The sequence below is a fragment of the Nuphar pumila genome, chromosome 12 (assembly GCF_984573655.1).
Source record: "Nuphar pumila chromosome 12, dmNupPumi1.hap1.1, whole genome shotgun sequence".
NCBI classification, from domain to species: Eukaryota; Viridiplantae; Streptophyta; class Magnoliopsida; order Nymphaeales; family Nymphaeaceae; genus Nuphar; species Nuphar pumila.
The window spans coordinates 39,857,431-39,875,965 of NC_143260.1; the positions used below are offsets into that span (position 1 = coordinate 39,857,431).

General features: G+C 39.4%; 1 protein-coding gene across 1 annotated transcript; it reads right to left on the minus strand.

Annotated features, from left to right (window-relative positions):
* Positions 1-13,893: 13,893 nt before the first annotated feature.
* On the minus strand, positions 13,894-17,570 carry LOC149820805 (WRKY transcription factor 55-like). Its single transcript, XM_089983134.1, has 3 exons — positions 17,155-17,570; positions 16,873-17,004; positions 13,894-14,639 (listed from the first exon to the last, which is right to left on the minus strand). The coding sequence occupies exons 1-3, from the start codon at positions 17,544-17,546 to the stop codon at positions 14,273-14,275; spliced, it is 891 nt and encodes a 296-aa protein (XP_089839260.1). The 5' UTR covers positions 17,547-17,570; the 3' UTR covers positions 13,894-14,272.
* Between the last annotated feature and the right edge of the window lie 965 nt (positions 17,571-18,535).

Genomic DNA, 18,535 nt, shown 5'->3' on the forward strand with positions numbered 1-18,535 from the left:
CTGTATATATATAGATATTCAAAAATAGTCGTTGCTTTTTGAAATGCTTTGAAATAATTGTCATTTTGTGATGTGAGATTCCAGGTCATCTCAAAAACAACTTTTATGAGAAAATGTGTGAAATAATGTGTGTACTATATATTGCTTTTTCAAAAACAGTCATTCCATAAATTAAATAATTGTTAAGTAATAAATGTTTGGTGTATTTAAATAATGATGGTTTCTTCAAGTCATCATTTCTAAATTAAATATTTTAAGGTACAATATATGTTGGTGTATTTAAGAATGAGATTTAATTTGTAATGGGTCTTTTCTCAAATAAATGTTTTGTAGTACATTGAACGTTGAAGTATTTAGAAATGTAATTTATATTATAATTTATCTTTACTTAAATAAATGATTTATAGTATATCAATTGTTTGAGTTTATTTCTATTACAAATCGTCACTTCTTTGTTTAAATGTATGTAAGTACAATAAATGCTTGTTTAGTACTTTATTTTACAATTGGTCATTTCTTGAGTAAATGCTTTTGAAGTGTCATTTAATGCTTATTAAAAGAATGATGACTTCAAATATAAGTCGTCACTTTTTGAGTGAGTATTTTTGAAATTATATTTAATGCTTAAAATAAAATAAATACAAATGGTCATTTCTTAAATTAATTGTTTTGTTCAACAATAAATATTTGTGTATAAAATAATATTTATTTTCTCAAATCGTCATTTTTAAAATGAATGACTTGAAGTACAATAAATGCTTGAGTAATACTTATATTACAAATAATCATTTCTTAAATAAATGTTTGTGTATTATGAACCAATAGATCTTTTCACAAATTGTCTTTTCTTATATAAATGTTTATATATTATGAACACAAATTTCTTACGTAAATGTTTGTGTATTATGAACCAATGCATTTTGTCTTTTCTTACATAAATGCTTTTGAAATTATGAGCTTTTATATATTGTCAAATTGTCTTTTTCATAAATTGCTTGTAGGAAGTACAATTAATGCTTTTGAAATCATGAGTTATTATATCTTGTCAATTTGTCTTTTTCATAAATGCTTATAGGAAGTACAATGATTTATTTCAAAAAGGTGCTTTTAAAATACTACAATATACATAACGTATCTTTTTATGAAAGCTTGTCTTTTTGTATATGAGTGGCTTGTATGATTTTAAAGCATATAGTCTAATATGAAATATGCATGCTTCTGAAGGTTCTATTACATATGACTCTAAAGAAGAAAACTCTTCATCTTGAAGTAGCCGATCTTCTTGGATAGTCTTTAATGCATCTCTTTGGCTCATCAAGCTTTTTCTTCAGAGTAGTATGATTGCATTAAATTGTTGCATTCGATCAAATTGTCTTCACTCTTTTTAAGTGAAATAACCTTGCATCAAATACACGTTAGATTCATAGCACATCATATCCAGTCATAATATAACATATTCAGTTTCATATATAAAAGCATATCATATTTATCATATCTCATGAAAGCATATCATTTTTATCGTGTATCATATATATGCATTATGAAAGCATATCATATTTATCATGTATCATCAAAACATAGTTTCTCAACATGCTAACCCCAACTTGCCTTTTAAAAAACATAAATATGGGTGGTCTAGAAATGGTATAAAATACAATACTTCAACACATGAAAATAACAAATGTTAAACATGAATTAGATATTGCATAAGCTTAGATTTATGTAAATCAAGCGTGTACGATACAGATATATAAGGTTAACTACTAAGCTGAAAGTCATATGTTCAACCTTTATCAACTTAATCTAACTAGATAAATATGTTCAACCTGGTTTGTTTGATAAGGATCAAACATTGGATCATATTATTTTGGTATAACAATATGTTTTTTTGAGTCATGAAATTTCAGTGTATTATAAGCTGCTGAGTTTTAAAAGCCCTTAAAAAACCTGCTTACATGTCAAAGTCACATGATTCAAAACTCATTTCTATTAAACAAACCTTGTATATCACATCAACAAGGTCGGATCTACAAAAAAAAATCTGAAAATTATAAAAACAATCTATTTATACTCAATAGTTTTGTACCACCAAATATATATAAGATCTACACTTTTGTGTAAATTGGGATGTTAATTTGGAGTTTTTTTTTATTTGACCATACAGTCCTGTTTTACGTGATTGATTTTATAAGTCAGCTTTGGATAATCTGATTGTGACGTATAGATAGGCTTTTATGGGCTTGAAATCAATGGCCCAAAATTTTCGTAAATTTTCAGGCCCTAGAAAACATATATTTTGTTCAAAAAAGCACAATCCAAATGTTTATATATCTGCAAGGTAAGATATGCAAAAAAAAAGGTGTCGGAGTGCCTAGTTACTATGAATCATAGATGGTTTGTAGTATTGGTAGTATGGTATACTCTAGAGTACTGAACTCCCTAGCTAAAACTAATAAGTGTGAGATTTATTTGGTTTCCTAATTATGAAATGCACTTTGAGGAGTGGTTCCCAAATGAAAAAAAACACGATTTTGTCCAATTTTAAAATTTTAAGGCATATCGGATTGTTGAATTAAGCTCTTAAAAAAACTTATTATACGTGCAAACAAACGATGCATATGTTTGCTAAAAGGGGTCTGTGTGTGCGCAATATGAATGTGAAAACTGGATTCTTGAAGGGTTTTTTTCTTTGTTTTATTAGTCCAACCATACAGACGTGATCTTCATGTTTGATTTCATATAGATCAGTTCTTGAATCATTCAATTCTGATGCAGTTTTTTTATAGGGGTTTGAAAATCAATGGTTCAAGATTTTCATAAATATTCAAGGCTCAAAAAAACATATTTTCATTTAAAAATACGATCCAAATGTCAATTCCTAGCCAATAGGCTATGACGATAGAACACATTGGCAATGTCACATTTGTGGTAAAAAAAGGTGTCCAAAATACTAGGGGTGTCAACAGGTCGGGTTTACCCAGACCTGACCCATACCAAACCCTATAGGGTCTGGGTATGGTGATAAATAAGAAGACCCGATTAAGACCTTCGTCTAGAATTGAAGGTCCGATTAATACATGAATCCGGGTATAGTTTGTGAAATTTTATACCATACCCAGGCACGACCCAAGTTCCGATTAAGACTTGCAAATTTTCAATATAAAAATGATAAAAAATAGTATTTAACTGGGTATGGCCCGGGTTCATGTTGTTCTTATCGGGTCTAGGTATGGTTTCTCTTATGGTGGGTCCAATTAGACCCAGTAATGGACCCGAAACCTGATCGGTTGACACCCTTACAAATTTGTCATATGGTTGTTTACATATTCCAATCTCTCTCTCTCTCTCTCTCTCTCTCTCTCTCTCTCTCAGTTAGAATTTTTGTTTTGTAGGAACTATTTTCGCTGCACCCACAAGCACGACCAAGGGTGCCGAGCCTCAAAGCAAGTGCAGAAGCTGGACTCATTTCTCATGCAAGTCACATACATAGGGAGCCACACGTGCAAGCGCATACGTGGGATTGCGGAGCTTGAAGGAGCAAATTCATGTGAAAGACAGGGATTCTTATTGAACTTTGAAACCAAGTACTCCAAACCCTCTGGTTTCTCCCTCTCCTCCTTTGGATTGTTCAATCAGGAAGACAACGAAGAGATGCTGAGTGAGCCCACACCCTGCAGCCACCAGACCAGTTGCCGGTCTTCACCGTATTTCGATGTCGGCAAGCCTCTTGAGATCTTCAAACAGCTAAGACCAGTGAGCTCAGATGAGAGTGATGCAATGTCTGGTGAATGCAGCTTCCCTGGACTTGACATGGATTTTATCAGCTTTCTGGGGTTTGAAGATCTTGATCAAGGTGACTTTATCAGTACATGATGCAACTGTGTGAACCACTGGTTTATTATAATTTACTGGATTTCTGAGGATCAGTGAGGAAGAGCAATGGGAAATTTGAAAATCCATTAAGTTCTTGATTTTTGGTAGCATCCAAACACGTCCTTTGGGACCTGGTAGAATTCGGATGTTAGGTCTGTGTTATGTGTGGGCTCTGTTGTGAACGAGAAGTTGTGGAAAAGTCAATGGACTAAATTGGGAAATTGTTTGTACGAATGGAAGTAAAGTGGGTTTTTTATTAGTAATTTGTTTAGATTTTATTTCTCATTGTTAAATGAATTCAGGAGGAACAAACCGTGGTAACAAATATTGAGATTTTGACCATAGTCACCAGGAAGCAAAACGGATACGGAAAGTGATGTGTGAAGTCTAAGCCAGTAAAAAGCAGTATGAAGCAGGAAGCAGGATTCATTTTAGAAGCGATTGTAGAAGCGTGAGTGAAGAAAATGAAGGAGAAATGAGTGGGAAGCTAGGGAGAAGCAAAACAATAATAATAATATCATAAAAATACAAAAAGTAAGGAAAAAGCAAAAGAAAACGAGGATAAAAACAAGTGAGAAGCCAAAGGGATATGAATGACAAGCTAAAATGATGCAAGTGGGAAGCGAGTCCCGCACTTCCTTCCCGCTTCAGACACTCCCCTTTAAGGAGGCACTTCCTGTAACTATGGCACAATATTCTCATGGCAATATTTTGCTATTAAACATCACATCTTTAATGTGATTCTAATTCATCAAGATTGATTTTCTGCAAGCTTTTATATCATTTATATGTTTACTATAGTTGTATATATATTTTTGTATATCTAGTATTTTTGTATGTATGATATTTTCTTGAAATTATTTGGACAAAACCAAACTTTTATCACAAGATTTGTGATTATGGAATGAACCAGTTATCCATCATTGAGCTGTTGGGTTAAACCACCACGTTCGTAGTGGTTACCCATAACGCCACATGAATGTGTTCCTTCCGTTAAACCTGCAATCAGAGGGAACGGTTACTCAATCGTTCCCATTTTGTGCTTATAAAAGGGTTTCATGAGCAACCCTTTTAGAGAGCGCAAATACAGAAATTTTAGGAGGGAAGAGGTCGACTCACCGGTAGCATTCGGAGGCCTGCGCTTGTGGTGGCTGCAAACCAGCTGAGTTGAAGGAAACCCCTCTCCGGCAAGCACAACTCGTCAATGACCGCCTCAGGTACGCTGTGTATTTCATTATTTGCAAGGGTTGTATGCTAGGTGATGGCAGAGCCTCCGGCACACCAGACCGGAGTGTGGTAAATCCCCAGCCGAACCCAATATTGGGTTATGGGCCCACACCTCGCCTTCCGCTGCGAGGTTTCCGGCAACTGTCGCCATTGGGCAACAGTGTTTTCTAGCCACAGTCGCCATGGGGCGACATACCCTTTTTTCGACGATTGTCGCCGTGGGGCGACAAAATATATATATATATATATATATATATATATATATATATATATATATATATATATATATATATATATATATATATATACAGAGGTTTTGGGTATTTATCTGAGGCCATTAGGTTGTAGGTCTTTCGCCAGGGAATACTGTAGCTTTTGACGGACGATTTGTCGGCGTCAGATGCCATCCGGCGACGGCGACATCCAGGGCACTCCGACGCCATATTCTAGGGCAGCTGGCTGTGTCAGGCGGCAATTTTTGCCGGTGGTGCGTCGCTGGAGGGGCTCCCGTGTGCTTCCCAGTCAGAGCTCCTGCATGGGTCGCTGGCAGGCGGCGTGGGTCGCCGACCGGCGACATTGGTCGCCGACAATGAAAAAGGGGAAAACCCCTTATTTCTGAAAATATCGGGGTTTTCTGCCCCTTTTTTCTTTTCTTTAATGACAGGAATCGGATCGGGTCCGGTATTGGGTCGGACTCGGATCCGGTCATTACCGGGTCTGGCCCGGATCCGGTCATTATCGGGTCCGACCCGGATCTGATCATTACCGGGTCCGACCCAGATCTGGTCATTACCGGGTCCGACCCGAAACCGGATAACCCCGGGGTCTGACCCGGATCCGGTTTGTACCGGGTCTGACCCGGATCCCGTTTGTACCGGGTCCGACCCGGATCCAAGTCTTAACCGGGTCTGGCCAGGATCCAGATAACCCCGGGTCTGACCCAGATCCGGTTTGTATCGAGTCCGACCCGGATCCAGATAACCCCGGGTCTGACCCGGATCCGGCCTGTACCGGGTCCGACCGGATCCGGATAACCCCGGGTCTGACCCGGATCCACTTTTGCAGTGGGGTCTGACCCGGATCCAGGAGGGTCCATGCACTATTTGGCCTGAACCGGATCAGGGACTGACTCAGCCCCTTTCTGGGACCGGTTCAGAGCCGTTTTTGGCCGGTTCCTTCCAGTTTTTCACCGGTTCCGGGATGCTAAGACTCTATTTTCTTAAATATAAGAAAATACAGGGATTTTGGCATACAGTTATAGGGTTTTAATGAACTTTTGTTCATACTTGACCCGGTTCAGAACCGGTTCGGACCCTTAAATGACCGGTTCGGGGCTGTTTCAGACCGGTTCAGAGTGTTTTAAGACCGGTTCGTGAAACATATGACATGTTCATTCAGTTTTAGAACCATTTCGAGAGTCATATGTCTAGTCTATTCGGTTTACGGACTATTTTAAGATATTATTTTATATTGGCATTAAGGATAGTCAGATAACTTAGTGTATTCATGTCACCAAAGTGACTGAATACACGTATGTTGTCAAAATGTTATACTATCATATGGTTTTAGTCAATATTAATGTTGTACTTATATTCATTAAAGGATAGATGACCCAAAGGTAGTTTTATCGTGTTTGGAATTTAAGTAGGGTAGAATAAGGTAAATGTGTCGAGATACATCACACATGAGTATCCAAAGGTACCTTGTGTTGATGGTCTAACTTCACAAGAACCTTAGTTTTACCAAATATGGTCGGTAGGCGAAGTGGTTTCGCGTGTCGGAGCTCTTACCAAAGTAGGACTCTGATGACCCCCTTCACTCGCCTGAAAAGAAGTATATCAAGGGCCTTTATTATTTTGCTTTTTCCACTAAAGTTTTAGTCTCGTATGAATGTTTCCTGATACGTGTCTTTTGTCATGCAGTTTCTAGTTCTGTGATTTTAGATGACTCTAGCTCTATACCTTTTATAGATTGATCCAATTTTAGTGATTAGAAAGAAACTGTTTTATTTGCATTAGGGTATATGGATCTAGATTTGGCTTTAAGGATAGATGAACCCGCTGCCATCACTGATCAGAGTACTGTTGATCAAAAGATTGCTTTTGAGAAGTGGGAGCGCTCGAATAGACTTAGCTTGTTGCTTTTGCAATCTAAAGTAGCTAAGAACATTCGAAGTGCTATTCCACAATGCAGAACAGTGAGAGAATTCATGAATGCCATTGAGGCACAGTTTGTGAGTTCAAACAAGACCAGAGCCAGTACCCTGATATTGAAACTGATATCTATGAAATATACTGGAGGGAGAAACATTCGCCAACATATTTTGGAGATGAGAAACATAGTGTCTCAGCTGAATGACATAAAGCTCACCATCTCTGATTCTTTCCTAGTGCATTTAGTTCTAACGTCCTTACCTTTGGAATACGGACCTTTCAAAATCTCGTACAACACACATAATAATGAATGGACATTTAATGAACTCATGTCCAAGTGTGTTGAAGAAAAAGAGATGATGAAAGGTGAGAAGGTGCAGAGTGCACATATGGCTTCTCATACGTCCAAAGTAGGACCAAGGAAGAATGCATTTAAGAGAAATGTTAGGAAGAAGCCAACTGAGGATAAGTCATCCCAAGATAAGCAATCCAACTCTGCTCCCATAAAGTGCTTCTTTTGCAAGAAGAAGAGACACATAAAGGCAGATTGCATAAAGTACAAGAAGTGGTTGGAAAAGATAGGTAATTTGTCATTTGTTTCTTATGAATGTAATTTATTACAAATTCCTGACAATAGCTGGTTGATTGATTCTGGTGCTACTGTTCATATTTTCAACTGTCTACAACTGTTCCTGAGCAGAAGGAAACCAACAATGCATGAGAAAAGCATCTATTCGGGAAACAAGATGCGTTCACATGTGAAGGGTGTTGGAACCTGCAGGATTACTCTAGATACAGGAGTAGTTTTAGATCTTCATGATGTCTTTTATATTCCATCGTATAGTAGAAACTTAATTTCAATTTCAAAGTTGGATAAATTTGGATATTGTTTTAAGTTTGAAAATTCCAAATTGTTCATATTCAGAAATTCAATTGAAATTGGTTCTGCATCAGTTTATGATGGTTTATATAGATTGAATGTGAAGATCCAAACTCAGGAGTCTTTGACTTCTGAATACGCATTGGTTGAAAATAAACGTAGCATGATAGATGATAAATCTTACATGCTTTGGCATCGAAGGTTGGGTCATATCTCTGAAAAGAGAATAAAGAGACTGGTAAATGAAGGGATCTTGCAATCTCTAGATTTTACTGACAATGACCCATGTGTTGATTGCATAAAGGCTAAGCATACAAACACATATAGAGAGGGTGTCAAACGCAGTAGTGAGATATTAGAAATAGTCCATACGGATGTATGTGGACCGTTTTCTCCCTGTTACACAAGCGAAAAATATTTCGTCACCTTTATTGATGACTATTCTTGATATATGTATCTCTACTTGATTTTCGAAAAATCTAATGTTTTTCAGATGTTTAAGAAATTTAAGAAAGAAGTAGAGAAACAAACTGATAAGGTTCTTAAAATAGTCAGGTCTGATAGAGGTGGCGAATATTATGGTAGGTTTACTGAGATGGGGCAAAGGGAAGGACCATTAACGTGATTTCTTAAAGAGGAAGGCATTGTGCCTCAATATACCATGCCTGGTAGTGCCTATCAGAATGGTGTAGCTGAAAGGAGAAATCGGACGCTTAAAGAAATGGTCAGGGCCATGTTGAATTATTCAACACTTCCCATAAAGTTGTGGGGTGAAGCCTTAAAGACAGCTGTGCATATTTTGAATAAGGTTCCTACGAAATCTGTGCCTAAAACTCCTTACGAGCTGTGGACAGGTAGGAAACCATCACTGTCTTATATGCACATATGGGGATGTCCTGTAGAGGCTAAACTATATGACCCCCACATTAAAGCCTTTGATCAAAGAACAACCAGTGGATATTTCATTGGTTATCCAGAAAGATCAAAAGGGTACAAGTTTTATTGCCCATCTCACTCACCACATATTGTTGAAACGGATAAGGCTAAATTCCTAGAAGATGGTTCAGTAGGATTAAGTGCATTTCAAAGCATTAGTTTTGAGGAAATACAGGATCCAGTTTCATCACCTGTTAAGGAAAACATCGAAAGATACCACATTGTTATTTCTAATGATGGTGTGGTTGATCATTCGATTGTTAATGCACAAATTCAAAGTGAACCTATTGTGGACAATGCAGAAGAGCACGAACAAGATGATCAGGTTCAATCTGAGCCTGAGGAACGACCTGTTTGGAGATCCACAAGGATTAGGAGATCTGCCATACATTTTGATTATGTGGTGTACTTTCAGGAGCCTGGTGATTTCATAGATATGGATGATGACCCGTTGAATTTTATGGAAGCTGTTGAAAGCAAACAATCTTCGCACTGGATTGAAGTCATGAAAGAAGAGTTAGACTCTATGGCTAAAAATCAAGTGTGGGATCTTGTCACGTTACCTAAAGAAATAAATCTCGTAGGGTGTAAATGGGTCTTTAAGACCAAGAAGGACTCCAAAGGTAACATAGAGAGACATAAAGCGAGATTGGTTGCTAAAGGATTCACCCAGATGAAGAGCATTGACTATAATGAGACATTGTCTCCTGTCTCAACTAAGGAGTCAATGAGGATTATTCTGGCCCTCGTAGCTCATTATGACTTAGAGCTACATCAGATGGATGTGAAAACAACGTTCCTCAACGGGGATCTGAATGAAGAGGTATACATGGAACAACCTCTTGGTTTCTCTGAAAATGATCGTTTGGTTTGTAAGCTTAACAAATCAATATATGGACTTAAACAGGCCTCCCGACAGTGGTATATTAAATTTTCCTAAGTCATTGTGACTTTCGGGTTTACAGAAAACATTATTGATCAATGTATATACCTTAAGGAAAGTGAGAGTAAGTTTATTATATTGATATTGTATGTGGATGACATCTTACTTGCAACCAACGATATAAAGTTGCTTTCAGAGACAAAACAGTTTCTTGCATCACATTTTGATATAAAAGATATGGGTGAGGCTGCTTACGTTCTTGGCATTGAGATTCGTCGAGACCGAACAAAAGGGTTTCTAGGCCTCTCACAAAGATCCTATATAGAAAAGGTGTTAAAGCGATATGGGATGGAGAATTGTTCTCCTACTTCTACACCCATATCAAAAGGTGACAAGCTGAGCCTAAAGGATTGTCCACAGAACGATATTGACAAAGCACAGATGAGTGCTTATCCATATGCATCAGTTGTTGGCAGCTTACAGTACGCGCAGACATGTTCTCGACCAGATATTTCTTTTGCAGTAGGGGTACTTGGCAGATTTCAGTCTAATCCAGGTTTACCCCATTGGAAGGTTGCCAAGAAAGTCTTGCAGTACTTGCAAGGGACAAAAGACTATATGTTAACGTATCATAAAGTTGATCACCTCGAGGTCATTAGCTACTCAGATGCGGATTTAGGAGGATGCCTTGATAGTAGAAAGTCTACTACTGGGTACGTCTTCTTACTTGCTGGGGGAGCGATCTCTTGGAGTAGTGAAAAGCAGACGACCATTGCTGTCCACACCATGGCGGCAGAATTCATAGCTTTGTACTAGACTACATCGCAGGTTATATGGTTAAAGAACTTCATATCACAGTTAATGGTGGTCGATTCCATTGAGAAGCCACTGAAGGTCTACTGTGATAATGAAGCTGCAGTGTCCTTTTCGAACAACAACAAAAGTATTATGTCATGCAAGCATATGAAATTGAAGTATTTTGTTGTTAAAGAAAAGACGGAGAATCATTTAGTGCATATTGTCAATATTGGTACCAAAGAGATGATCGTTGATCCTCTTACTAAAGGGCTAGCATCAGGATTATATTCCGAACATGTAATGAGGATGGGATTGTTAAACTCTTTTTGACATATGCATGTAAATAAAGTGATCACTTTCAGATTTGATTCTCATTATGGTTGTTGTCAATATCTTAAGGATTAGATATTCAACTAAGGACCTTTAGAATAGAATAAAAAGGTCATTCTATTCATCAAGTTATTCTCATAAGTTTTTTTCTGGTTAAAAGGGTTTATCGTCGGAACAAGTGGGAGAATGTTGGGTTAAACCACCACGTTGGTGGTGGTTACCCATGATGTGGGTAATGTTTCCCCACATGAATGTGTTCCTTTCGTTAAACCTGCAATCAGAGGGAACGGTTACTCAACCGTTCCCATTTTGTGCTTATAAAAGGGTTTCATGAGCAACCCTTTTAGAGAGCGCAAATACAGAAATTTTAGGAGGGAAGAGGTCGACTCACCGGTAGCATTCAGAGGCATGCGCTTGTGGTGGCTGCAGACCGGCTGAGTTGAAGGAAACCCCTCTCCGGCAAGCACAGCAGCTCGTCAATGGCCGCCTCAGGTACGCTGTGTATTTCATTATTTGCAGGGGCTGTATGCTAGGTGATGGCAGAGCCTCCGGCGCACCAGACCGGAGTGCGGTAAATCCCCAGCCGAACCCAACATGAGCTACTAATCTAAGACCCCATATTACTGTGGTAGCATTAGCACCAATGTCACAAATCTTGGGGAGGAAAAATCTTAGAATATATTGAAACCTCTCCAACAGCAAACTCAACTTTTCAAACACTGCAGTGATTTCCTGGTTTTACACTCCGGGCTGCTCGAAGCTCACTGCATATTTTGCTGTGTATTTCTGCAGACATAGGGCCACTCCCTTAAAAACTATCTCATTTTGGTGCAGCTACATTTGTCTCCATGTAATAAGCACCCAACTTCGCCACACCTTCGCTACCCGCACCAGTGAGCCGATGAAACACGAAAACGTCCCGCGAGTTCCTGCAATGGTTTGATGGGAGCATTTTTCAAAATTCTTAGTGCAAATCTTTGAACCATGTACATTGACCAAACAAGTGTTCTACAAGTGACATCGGCTTGCAAGTTGCACTCCCATGCGCTTCAAATTGTTGTCTGTTTTGGCTCTATCATAAAGAACAGTCCAACCAAACATCAAAGCACCAGGGGAAGACCCTCTCCCCACAAACCATGGTCTGGTAGCCACAACACCCCCAGTTTGCACTGCGCCCAATATCAAGATGTCACTGTGAAGTCCCCATCATTGATGTGCATCCATCGCAGCCGGCCTGTAATCATGCAGCAAGGGTTGTATCCCACTAATCAAGTGTAGAAGATCTCGTAGTTGTACGAACTGAGCCTTACCTGAACCAACCATGCTTGCTCATCTGACTATCAATCATTTACTGAACCACTGGTTCCCCTGCATATTTTAAATAAATCAGGATATAGATGCCTAAGAGAACCATATGTGCACCATAAGTCTCTCCAAATTTTTTTGCAAAATTTTTGCATTTTCATCCCTCACTCGTACCTTCACACTCTGCAGGAAACTTCAAACACTTTCACTAAACCCTTCCAAAATCCTAACTTTGTCTTCCAATCGAAACTTGGGTCAGATCCAGATATGAAATTTCATAAACCGTAGTCAGCTCTGTATACTAATTGGATCGCACGGGTCTGACCCGGATAGTTACTTACACCTCTCATTTTGCTACCAAATGCTGACCCTACCAGATCCAGTACAGGTCCGGATTAGATCAAACGGCCTCACCCAATATTGTCACCCTTAGTTGCACGCATGTGCATGTGCCTGTGTGAATGTGATGAGAGAGAGAGAGAGAGAGGGCACTTGGAAGACTAAAAAGAGTAATGAAGGAAGAAGCCTTAAACCAATGTTGTGTATCGGCCCTGTATCGTTTGGTCAAACGATTCAGGTGAATCTGGCCAATACCGATAGTCAAGTGAATCGTTCGAATCTATAATTAAAAAAAATTACATGTCAATCAGAATGTAACACGTGTTAAAACTATTAAAATAATAATAGCTGATTCAGGAGTGAAGTGTTAAAATTTAATTTTTAGTATCTTGTTGTATTTATTAAAAAATAGCCGATTCACCCCTGAATCGTATCGCTTTTCTGCCGATAAGCACCAATACTGACAACCAATATTGTCAGTATCGGGGAATATCGGCCTGAATCGCCTGATACATATAGTATCCTCAAGAAATCTATATGGAACTGGCCTGAACCGGCTAATTTTCAAAATAAAAAAAATTGAAAATGGTTAAAAATAGTTTTAAATATTATTTTAACACGTGGTTTTTGTGGTTAAAAGCTGGGAGATTCAACCGATTCAGCCCTGAATCGGTATCGCCCAATTCACCTGAATCGTTTGGAAAATGATTCATGGCCCGAGACGATACTGACAACATTTTCCACAACTATTTGATGAAGGGCAATTTAGCGACCAGTTATCCATGGTCAATGTTTGACCACGATCAGACTAACAGTTGCTGACCGAAGGATCAGTTTGTAATAACGGTGAGAATGGAGATGACTTATTTGGAAAATGACATAAGGCAGGGACTGATTTGCAAATCAGCTATAAGGCAGGGACCGATTTGCAACCCAAATCTTGAGTAAAAAAAACCATGATTTTGATATTCTTTGTTCAAAAAATAAACAATAAATGCAGTTTTTTGCACTAAAAATCCTCAATGAAAATAAGAAAATAGTGAATTTTCCCCAACAGTCAAACGCTTTTCTAAATTGATTCTGCCATTACTCAATGACACATAAGCTTTTGATGATGGGATGGTATAGAACAATATCCAACAGTACTTAAACACCAATTTGTGCTAAGCTTTTAATGATAAAACACTTGAAGCATTATTTTTTCATTAATTGAAAGCTGGCTACATTACCAATAAATTAATAATCAACCAAATCTAGTAATCACAATTCCCAATTAAAATCAAATTTCTTCAATATCCTATAACAATTCAGTTTAAAACCAAATAACCTAAGTGGGACTAATTAAGAAGGTGGTGATGGCAGGGAGAGAAGAACTAGTTAAAATCTCTACAATGGACAATCATGGGGTCTGTTTGGCCGCCTTCCTATTTTTTCCGATGGCGAAGTTCCCTGCCGAAGCGGGGGTAATCTTCGAGTGGAGTCACCAACACCAAAGCCCTTATAGAGCCCAGCCCACCAGTGAAAGGCACCCGCACACCCGGTGGGAGTCTAACCTCTTCCTACTTCTCTCCCCTTTGGAGAGAAGATGAAATCCAAGCTATGACTGCTACTGCTTCCCGAGTTGAACATGGCTTCTGCATACTCCAAGAACTGATCCTCCATGCGCCTTACCTGCTCCTCCTCTTCCTCCAGCATGCGCAGGCCACCGATCGGGAACGCGCTCGACGATGACTGTTCGAGCCCCTCTGACTCCATGGCTGTAACGGGTTTGATGAGGATGGGCATGGGGGTGTGGCACGTGTGGTGACCACAGTATGTGATCTCGTACGTGTTAGGATCCTCGTCCGTCCGTTGCACCTGCTTCTTGGCATCACAGCCGTAGAATGACTTGTGGGTGGTGCACCTGTAGTAGCTCCTGTGAAGGAAACAACGACGCAAGGTCAACTGGTCAAGGCAGGACTCAGGAGGTTGGTGAGTTCAAAGTTTGAAATTTAAACGGTCAAATTTTGAAAACGTGGACTAACGGATAAAACAAGAGCAACGAGGATGAAAGGAGGTGGACGGTGACACCATCATGACGACAACAAGGTTGGACTACGAATTTTGGACTCAGGAGTTCTTGACTACCCTTGACAATTATGAATTGGACCTTCAAGTTCAGGATCTGGTTCCGGTTCTAACCGGATCAGATTTTGTATTGGATCCACGTAAAAGCTATTCAAAACTGACCGGCTCCAGTAGTATTAGAGAACCGGATTGCCCAATTGGGGTCATACCCAATTCGATCTTGTGAAGAAGTGAAGTTTCCACTTTCATGATGAACCACATTTTGAAGCTGACACTAGAAGTCTAGGTATGCAAATGGGTCGGATCCAAGATGAAGGTGTTGTAATTCTTGGCTATTCCAAATCCGACAAGATCCGACTCCCCCATGTATTCAGCTGTTCTGGATCTGACCCGTTTGCTTACCTAAGTGGAAGCACTTACCATGCAATGACCATCCAACAAGTGAATTGGATCGATAAGGATTTACTGGGCCTGACTAAATGTACATATAGCCTGCATCATGTTTATTAAGCTAACCAGCCTAGTTTTTTCCCTTCAAGTTGTTTGGCAATGTTTGAGCTCATTATTTAAGGTGCGTTTGAATGCACCAACATTGTCTCTTAGAGACAATTTGTCTCAAACTTGGTGAGACCCAAATGTTGTCCCAGCACTAATGCAAACACAGCTGTTTTTCTCGTTTTTAGGGCCCAGAACTACTGGTCCCAAAAAAACGGGGATTAAATAGTCGAACCCCAATGGACGTGACTATTTATCCTGGAGTTTTTTGCTCAGACAAATAGTCTAAGAATTGGACCCGGGGCGGCTGACCTTTTTAGGTCCATATGTTCCACAGGGTCTGGGATACCTGACCTTTGGGGAACATTTGAGCAAGATGACTGGTTCAAGTTCAACCCTCTAAATAGAATGGATATGATTGTCATTTTTTAATAAAGCCAAGCTTAAGGAAATGGTAGTAAGATTTGACTTTTTAAAAAATGTCAAACATGTCCCCTTTTGGAATTGTTTGACAATTTGCCCAATCTTTCAATTGGGGACAACTGTGTCCGCCCTTTTTCGCTCCATTTACATAGGCCTGTCAAACGGGTCAGATATGGCACGAAATACTAGATCCGAATACGAATTTCAAAATTTTGCAGCAGATCCGTGTTTGACTTCGTATCTGTCTTAGACCCTATGTAACAGAGTTGAATCCGGATCTGAATTTTATCTGATAGTACTGGATTGGGTAAAAGAAACATTGAAAATAAGGTTTTACGTGTAAAAGTTTCGAGTAAATCAAATTTAAACCAGATCGAATAAAAATTTGATGTAAAATATTGGTCAAAGTCCAGATGGTAATCCAAAAAGTATGACCATATTGGTTTTTACTTGACAAAAATTCACACCCAAAATTTATGTTAAGACCCATATTCTAAAATAAAATATCGGATTAGAATTGGACATCTGACCAAATCCAATCCATTTGCACCCTTTACTGGCGGCAAGCCCCTGAAAAAAGACTGTAGGGATGTCAACAGGTCGGATTCGGGTTGGATCTAGTCATTTCTGAATCCAACTTAATCGGATCTGACCTAGTCAGATTCGAAGTCCGATGGAGAAAGATAAAATCTAATCTGGATTCGACTAGTCTAAAACCTGATGTTTACACTTAATCGGATTCAGATTCGGATTTCAATGTAGAATTCGAATCTGATTTTTAATCGGATCCAATTTTGGCTACCGAATCCAATTAGCGACTAATCGGATGTCGGGTTACATCTGGCCCGTTGATATCCGTGAGAGAGAGAGAGAGAGAGAGAGAGAGAGGTTATTCTCCTCAACACGGTCGGAAAACGCTGTGACCAACGGCAAGTCACCGCTTTTCTCTTTTTCTACTGATTCAAAAATCTAAGGATTGAAAAAGAAAGAAGGAAAGAACGACAGGAGGAGAACAGGGGTAGGAGGAATTGGTGGGGATCAACGGTAAAGATTTGATCGGATTTGGCGGGAAGGGAATCCGGCAATACTTGCTCCTACATGCCTTGCAAAGGCTGTTTTTTTCAGTTTCCAACTTTCAAATTTTGAAAAATATGCATCCATACCTTGGAAACCTTGATCCCAAGATATCTTTCTGCCCATATTTCCTCCAAGTGAACCCATCTTCCGGTATGATCTCCACGTTTCCTATGGGTGGTGCGGGCACCCTTATCGTGTTCTTCTCGCTAAATCCTCTCCTGCAAAAACCAATATCCCAAAAATTATTTTTCCTTTTTTTATATTTTCGCGGAAAAACTGCCACAGGATCAGAGACCTAGCCGCGCTGGCTTTGCCTGCAGGTCGCTGTCTTGGAAGAGTAAAACTCATTTTTTGGTTTTAGATTTTACCTTTTCTTCAATCCTTGAGCTGCCGGAAAACCAGCTCTTTCGGAATCCGACGTCTCAGCAATGGCGGCAGCCTCATTGCACTTGCACCCCTTGAGTTGCACCTGCATATCTACATCATGAGTGGTCACGACATGATCCATTGCTCTAGTGAACTCGTTCTCGAGCATGTCGAACGGGTCCCGGATCATCTCCGGCGCCTTTGCCTTGTTCTCTGACAACCGGAGCGCGGTGGCACCGGCGTTTTGAGAATTCAAGAAATTCATGGCGTTGGTGAAGGCTTTGATGATGTCTCGGCATGAGTTTGAGAGGTCATCAGGTGGATTTTGTAGGTTGGACTCAAGCCTCTTGGCTAGGTCACAGCCATGAAGGAGGAAAGCCAGGGCGTCCTCCATTGGGCCTGGTGTGGTGAGAGGGATGGGCCTTGTTGGGTTGGGAAGGTAGGGCTTAAATAGAGAGGGCGGCCACACGTTGGTAGGAAAAATGGGCTCGAGGGTAGGCCATCTTTTACACGTTGAAGGTTGGGACTTGGGAATATTTGAATGGACGACTTAGTCTTGGTCATCTTGATTTTTCTTTTCCCTTAATTTTATTTTGTTTTTAAATGTGCTTTTGAGTCTAGAAGGGATACCTTTTCTGTCTTCTTCTAGTGGAAGGTTGAAAAAGTTTGTGACAAGTCCACCAATGAGAGCCAGGTGGGTCTTGGACCTGACCGGCTCTTGACTAAGTCCAAGACTAGGTGCAGTTGGAGTTTGTAACTTTGTATCAATTGTGTGCCCTATGACGTGTATAAGCATTCAAGTTTTGGACTTGGAGCAGATACCCTAATTTGAGGTCCTGTTTTAAGACAGCCATGTGATTACGGGTATAAATCTAACCGGATCCAGTACATTATGTCTAGGTCTGAATGTGATTCGGCATGCTTGAACTTTATTGGGTAATCCCAATTTCATGTTTTCAAATTAATTTCAGGTAAAATTATCCGGGAATAAGTTAAAATCCCCGTTCGGTCCAGACCCTGTTGTCCAAGAAGGACAAAGATGGAGGTAGGCTTATTCGATCCAATTGATGTGATCGATCCGGATCTAACTAGGTTGAGTGTAGTCTTAAATCGATGCAATCACAGTTTTTTCTTTGCTTTAAAAAATCATGGAATGTGTATTTGATCTGGATCCATCCCAAATGTCCTAAACCCGCTTAGATTCTAAGTGGGCGTATTATCCCACCTATTTATCCAACCATTTTTATAGGAATATATAGCTCATTTGATCCTCTTCCTGTAATCTAATCATAAATTTTCACAAAAATTGCAGAACAAGTATTGGATTCGGATCCATCTCAAATGCCCAAAACCCGGTCGTGTTCTAAGAGGGCATAGTATCCT